Source organism: Phallusia mammillata, chromosome 6 (assembly GCF_965637545.1).
Source record: "Phallusia mammillata chromosome 6, kaPhaMamm4.hap1.1, whole genome shotgun sequence".
Classification (NCBI taxonomy): Eukaryota; Metazoa; Chordata; class Ascidiacea; order Phlebobranchia; family Ascidiidae; genus Phallusia; species Phallusia mammillata.
The window spans coordinates 4,628,780-4,636,518 of NC_137257.1; the positions used below are offsets into that span (position 1 = coordinate 4,628,780).

The 7,739-nt window shown below is 37.6% G+C and overlaps 1 protein-coding gene across 1 annotated transcript; it reads left to right on the forward strand.

The window, feature by feature from the left end:
* The first annotated feature begins 4,898 nt into the window (after window positions 1-4,898).
* LOC145233558 (uncharacterized) lies at window positions 4,899-7,739 on the forward strand. Its single transcript, XM_080098312.1, has 3 exons — window positions 4,899-5,152; window positions 5,674-5,740; window positions 6,110-7,739. The coding sequence occupies exons 1-3, from the start codon at window positions 4,928-4,930 to the stop codon at window positions 6,763-6,765; spliced, it is 948 nt and encodes a 315-aa protein (XP_079954438.1). The 5' UTR covers window positions 4,899-4,927; the 3' UTR covers window positions 6,766-7,739.

A 7,739-nucleotide genomic window follows, 5' to 3' on the forward strand; every position in this document is an offset into this window, starting at 1 on the left:
CGGGGCCTTGGTTGGAATAACTCGACTATCCTGGATATTTCAAGACCTAATAGATCAGCGGAATTACTTCTTGGAAGTCACAGTACCTTCTAACGCTCCTAAGTCACATATTTTTACTGCATACTGGGAATTTACCGCAGTAACAACTTTCCACTGAGGTGTAGCAACAAGTTTTACTCAGGTTAAGCTTTAACAAGATTTGTGATTTCGCAGCAAAACCACCCAGAAGTAATCAGCGACTTAAAGCAAACTGGACAAACCATGCTTAATGTGAATGTGGATCCACTTGATCCCCGCACAACTGGTTGTGAGAGGTGTTACAACGGCCGCTTGGTGGGGTTGTATGTTGAAGTTGACGGAGATCCACAACCCAAATCTGTGCCACCCTAGTAAGCGCTTATTCCCTGACAAACAAATGTTTACGAAAAAAGTCTCATACACAAACGTAGCTTGGTCGAAAACTAAACTCCGTGGTATCTATATTCACTATGTCGTTCCTATAGATTCAATATAAACTCTCTATCAGTTTGGTTTTAAGTCGACTGCACTGTTATTTGTGCATTTTATCTGCCGTAATTAGTACCTTGTATGTTTTTATAGCACTTACCTGGTTTTGGCTCACGAAGGGGATTCAAACGTTTTGCAACCCACGGCTGACGATGGCACAACTATTGTTGAACTCCAACAAACTCCCGAAGATATCGATGGTGGCAGAATAATAACCTTTGACTCCGCCAATTTTGTATCTTCGATCCTCGACGAGAATTTGGCTGATAAGTTTAATGAAGATGTACTGCTTGTTGTATACTTTTTAAAGGAAAACGGTAATTACTGTTGGTGTTGTTTAGGAATACACGTTTTGCGAATATGACGCAGGCAACTTCTTTGGCTCTAAGCCGTGCAAGAGTCCATATGCAACTTATGTGATAAAAGTACCACGAACGGATAGCTATGAATGTACGTTGGATCCAAACTACTTCATCTCGGGAACAAACTGCAAGGACTTCGACTTTTCAAAGTAATTTTTGTCCAAAGTACATGTATATTAAGTTTAATTCAAACTTTCTTGTTACAGGTTGGACACTGTTCGGATTTATGCGAAAATTCAGTCGTGGAGTGATTATCCTGTTGATGTTCAAGATGTAAACAGGTACACATAATAGTTTGTGTAACTTTCTGAATAGCCTTGCAAAAAAGTATATATAAACCTGCTTATAAACGTTATCAACGCCAAATCTGTTTGCAATCTTTTAACTGTATAAAAACTAAGGGAAATTAAGATTTCTTACCAAGCGTGTGTTTATACGAGTACTTGTGATTTATACACAGGCGTCTGCTACGACTTAAAATGATGGAAGACAACTCACATAACATGAAATAGTCGTCAACGTACTGAAGAAACCTGCTTTTAAACTAATTCGTTTGACTTGTGTGTGTAAATCGAATCATAACATGAAATAAATTGGTGTCGGAAAATAATATGTTTGCACGAATAAACAGCATTTGAAGTTTAACCTACTGATTACGATGACACAAAGCAAAATTTTCCACATATAGTGATTGTTGATAGTAGTGTATAGATAAGTAACAAATTAAACTTCTCAAACCACACTCTACTGCAAAAATATGTAAATAGCATGAAAACAAGAATATAGAGTGAGGTAAAGCGAAAGTTCGAAAAATGATGCTAGTAGTTAAAGTGTCAAGCCGATATAGGACTATGGAGCTTACCTGCAAACATAACCACATTGGCTGAGTGAGAAGCCTACGAAAAATCGAATCACAAACACCGTCGCCTACCCAGTATCCTGCATTTTCATTGTAGGAAATCACCAGACCCACCATAAGTCAGCTAAGATCAACATTCACTTATTAATGAGATTATTCCTGAAACGTTTTTGCAGACCAGCGAGCACGACCCTCTCACACATATTTTGTAGCAGGCCCAGTTTAGTGAGGGCGTCATTACTAAATCGTCATACCTGGTCAAATAGTTCTCCCAAGCGTTTTTATACGACAAACCAAAGAATGTAAGAATGTAGCCTTCAGTGGGATTCGAACCCACGACAGAAGACAGGACTGAATGTCGGGCAACCAGTGTACTGGTTTGTGGTCAACTGTTCAAAACAATCGTAGAAACATACTATTCTTTTCAAATGTTAATAAATTAATACTTAATTGCTGTTAAATTACGAACATAATATCATGTGTAGTCTGGCAAACCAGTCTCCTCCAAAAAACATTTAAGTTATCAACATAACCCAGTACCTTCAGGGTAATTGCCACGGTTTTTGTTTACTCTAACATTTTGCCTGGTATGTTTGCATTTTGCTTAAAATAATCGTTGTGCTGCTGAAAGTCAACAGTCATTGCGACTGTAAACGAAGTGCATAGCAAACAGCTGCATTACTGCATGAGTAATGCAAGTTGCTGTCGTTGTAAAGGAAAGTATAGAACTGTTTTACGAACCTTACGTAGAGTACTAAAGTTTTTAAACTTTGATGTATGGCAATGACAGCTAAAAGTAAAACTCTGGGCAGACAAATGCGGTGTTAAAAAAGGTCACGATCATTCTTAGATTAGGGTGATGTGTGACCGTACGACTACATGTACTGGCGACCATGCAATGCTAAAAACGTCTTTTTTAGACATTTGGTTTCGAAATTGGTTCAAATAATATATTTTGGCCGAGAAAGATACTGTACTTTGATTGTTCAGCCTAATGTAAGTAGGTGTGCTAATTCAGCTGCTAGACGTTTTGTTGAAGGTAACAGATTTTTGTCCGAGAAAGATACTGAATTTCAATTGTCCAGCCTATTGTAAATAGGTGTGCTAGTCCAATTACTAGACTTTTTATTTAAGCTCAGTGTATATGTTGTGGGCTGTAATTGAAATTAAAACATGTGCTGCTACTAGCAATAACGGTAGACTAATACGCACCTGGATTAGATTAGCATAAACCGAAGATATAAGCCGAGATTATTTGTTTTCTAACATGATTGCATTTCCGTCACAAATCGATTTTTGAAATGTTGTGTTCCATCGCTGCCATTTCCAAAATAATAACAGCTAAGAATACATAAATCTGATTTAAAGTGGGATTATATCTGAAGCCTGCACAGTCTAAAGAGATGCGAGATCGTGACCATATCGATTATTTGTGTTATTACAACATTGACCGATACGACGCCAAATGAAATTCGGTCGGGATTATTTCATGCTTAAATGTTAGCACAGAGACGAATTTGAACAGTTACCTAGGGCTGTGAGGACATTTCGTGGCAGTTCCGAAAGCAGGTGAATGTTTAAAAATTGGAAGACAGTTAAGGTTTAAAATCATGTCAGTATATAAAAGTCATTTGACATTATGATAACCTCTTAAATCAGATGTATATTTTGCGATAGAGATTACATATTATTCAAATAGAATACGATTTTCAAAATAACCTTTAAGTTTTTTACGCTTTTTATTGGGTTTACAAGCCAACTAAGCACAGTCAAATGTTACACGTTTACCTAATTGACGATTATACACGACTATAATAACAAACAGTAAAAGGCAAAACCTATGTAAATATTTTTTTGGCAGTTTAAGAGTATTATTCTGTTTTATGATTAAATTATTTGTAAAGTATGTTTAATCAACAACGGTTTGACAATCCACGTGTACGTCGATCAATGTCACTCTGTATCACGCCGCAATTATATTACGATCCACTACATTTAAGGATGCTCGACCCCATACGAAAAGATCAGGGGCACTTGTAGCTTTACTGCAACACAATCAACAACGAAATTTTCCCCTTTTTTCTTCGAGTGCTCTTCATATAGCCTGGGCGGCTGACAACCCTATTTGCCTCGCGTTAAGCTGTTGGTGATGTTGGTAAGGAGATGAATGAAACAGGATAGCACTGAAAAGGCATTTAAAACTAGTGTATTTTGGTTTGTTAGGAAAGCATTCAGGTATTTTATTGTTTTTGGAATACATAATATAAATAGGTAACAGAGTCAACGTGGCGAGCTTTGTTACAAACGTGTAATGTTAAGTTATACAAACAGGGAATTAAGTAGCTTGTTTGTTTCTTTCATTTAATTTGACGTAACTTGCCTTTTTTAGATAATTTGATGTTTGGTTTGCAACATACATCAACAAAAGGCAATGTTTTCAAAATAACGATCACGTATATTATACCTGTACTGATTAGGATGTTCGATATTAACTGCTGTGTTTTAAATAGAAACGCAATCGTTTCACAGCAATCAGAAACAGACAAAAAAAAAGCCTGATACAAACATTAAGTGTTTTTCAAATGTACCTTACAGACAGTGGTGAAAATTGAATCTGATTTAGTGGACCGTTTGCAAACGTTTGAAATATATGTTTGTTTCCAAATTTAAACATTTCTAGTGGTGGCGACAGTGAAGTGTTACGTTAGTGTATTAATTGTTTAGTGCTGAGCAATGTTGTTTGCTGGAAAGAGAAAGTACCGAACAATAAACAAATTCTCACATGATTTCTTCTTACAAGTTTAACTGATATATATTGAAATATTTGAAAGGACAAAGTTGTCATCAAGTTGAAAACTTACAACCTTTCCTTTTTTAATTTATCCAAATCATGTTTATTTCAAATTGAAACGTTTGACTACAATCAGTGCTGGTGACTGTTAATGGTTAACCACTGGTGACTGTTAACGTTATCACGTTAGTGTTTTAGCCGTTTAATGCTGTCTTCCTATGTAAAGTTTTCATTCACCGACGACGGCTATGCAATAGAAAGTATAAACTGTGAAACAAAAGTTTTTTAATGCCAGTTTAATTTGTACCTTTTAAACATTAAACATTTACGGAAGCAAATTGAACATTTTAATTCTTTTTTGTTTGTTACTCCAAATATTTAGCTGATAATAGAATACATTGACTTGGCATGGCCAGCAAAGCTGTTATGACAAACTCTCGGCTTTTGAAGCGAACTACTTTCCGAGATGAAAAACTGGCAGCTGAAAAGAATGGCCAAGATACCAACAGTTCCTGCAATAATAACAACAACAGTCATGAAGCGGTTATCAAGTGCGAGGTTTCGACTTTGAGCGGAAAAAGAATTGATCCAATGGCATCTATACCTGATGGAATAAAATTGGGGCTAAATGGGGTTCGTTTTTTTTTCAGTTTTTTAATGGTTCTGATTTTAAAGGAGAGTTTATTTCATTTTTAACGTATATTTTGTCCTCGTTTAAACAGGCACCTCTTAGTTTCGATGAAAAAGTAAGATGAAGTGGTTTGCATGGATGGGTTAAATCGGTTTTTAAATGTTTAATTTCTCTATATTTGGTAAAACTGTCCAACTACTGCTTAAATTTACGCCATACAAAAATACGATAAAAAAAGGCCAAGAAAGTTCGCTTTGGGAATACGCTCGTTTGCAGAAACTTTGACTTTCAACTGAAATAAAGTTCAACTAACTGTATGAAGCAATATTAAATATTCATAGCGCCTAGTGTACAAGTATCAATGGCAAAGGGTTGGCTTTAAACAGTTTAAATAATTAACGACCACTTTTTGTGGGTTGCCTTTAAGTCAGCGGCAATCAAGAGCAATTAACTCTAATCAGCATTCAGTTACAATTAGACGAGTGACCTTGATACTAATGAGCTCGATAATCTTTTGTTTCAGAAACCCTCGGCTCTTGTGGACAATGAAGTATTCGACGGAATGCCTGAAATTATGCCAAGTTCAAACGGTAAATTAAGTACAGTATGTGATTTTGTACACTCAGAAATGTTGTTTAAGTATTTAAGTTTATAATTCCACAGTAATTCCAAAAATCATAGTAAATGAGATAGGTAAAAAAACAGTTAAATATCTTAGCTGTTGAATATTAGTTAACAATCAATACGTTTCTAAACACTGGTGCCCCTCAATAGCAAAAACAGAAAATAAATCAACACACTAAGTTCGATTAGTGATATACCATGACGAGATGTTTCAAGTCAACTGGTTAAAAGCCACAAAAAATGTTTACGTGACAAAAAAAATTAGCCTTACTGCAACGCCAATGTGTCAATAAAGTGTCACTGCGATCACCTAAACAGTTTTTTTGCATTTGCAGAAATTAAAAGAAGCACTTCCCTGCTGAAGTTTGCCTGTGAAAACGAAATGCGCACTCGCACCCCTGTGACCCTTCCTGCCCCCGAAGCGTCACCCCTTCACCCCACACGACCCTCCAGTACAGGAAGAATGTTACCCCATATTGGGTACCGGGGTTTCAAAAAGTCCCCCAGCGCACCAGGGTTAAAAACCGAAAATTTATTACTGGATGGCGCCAAATTCGCGCCTCAATCTACTTCGTCGAGGCGTCATCACGTGACCCAGTGCACAATCGACGCAAACAACTTGCAAAATCTGACCGTTGGAGGGCGCCAAGCAGTTACGCCCCCCTTGAAAGCGAACTCTTTTCCCACGCGAGCCGTGCCCTTACAAAGCGCAGTAAAGCATAACAAAGCACAACATACGCCCCCAAGTGGCAAAATGGATCCGGTACCTCCTGGTCAGACCCGACTTTTGAGTGTTCACAACCTTGAAATTGACCAACAACCACGACCGCCACCTAGCGATAGAGTGTCAATGATGAAACACAGATCGAAGACTTTCCACGGAAGGAATACGAACTCTGCAAAGCGCGACGTGAATGTACGTAGCACTCATCCACCGTTTCCCGCCCGGTCGGGGACAGAGTTAAAAGTTTTGGCCCATGATCAACGATAGGGTATTTATGACGCCTCTTAGGAAATACGGAAATAATCTCTTCTTATGTTTCTTGCACGGAGAAAAAGTCGTTGTATCCGATATAAGGTGTAATGTAACTTGACTTGCTCTAAGAATATTTTATCAGAAAAAGTTTATTCGATAAACTCTGAACATCGATCTGCTTGCATTTGTTTTGAATTAAACACTAGCCCAGTGTTTCTTAACCTTTTTTGCGCTCGTGCCCTTTGAGCTTTCATAAAATTTTCTCGTACCCCCTGTCTACAATGGCCAACGGAAGTACATAAAATTGTAACAATCAAACTCAGTGTATCTATAACTTGGTTGTTGAATGCATGCATGAAAACAGTATTGTAAGTAGTACAAAACTAACCCGTTCTGGATACTGTATGTAACAAAGTAACTTGTTAGGCATTATTCACAAATATGCCTAAATAGCATATAATTTCACCCTGCATGTCGTACCCCCTGCTTTGATGCTTCGTACCCTCAAGGGGTACACGTACCCCTGGTTAAGAACCCCTGTACAGCCGTTCAAAACGATAATACCAAAGATGGTGGTATCAGTAGTTCCTCAAATAAGCCAACGTTAGCACACATTGCAAATCTCAAACATTTAAAACAGCGGTTCCCAAACTGGGGTCCGCGGTCCTTTAGGGGTCCGTAAGGCAATTTTGGGGGGACCGCGAAGCGGTTGAAGTAATTCTATAATCTTATTTGGGGCCAGTTTGTGCCACTAAGAAAGTTTAAATCAAAGGAGAATTGAGAATCGACTGTCTCCATTGCTAAACAATGGCCTTTATTGAATGACAACTATCAAAAATGCAATTGTTCGCGCACAATCGTAATGTTTTTGTCCTGTTTGTGATGTCACATGCTGTCTTTGGATGATTGTCATGCGCAATTTTGCATAACTAGCTAAAATCCTGCAATCAACTTTCGTTTTTATGAAATACACATTTAGGCTTAAGGAC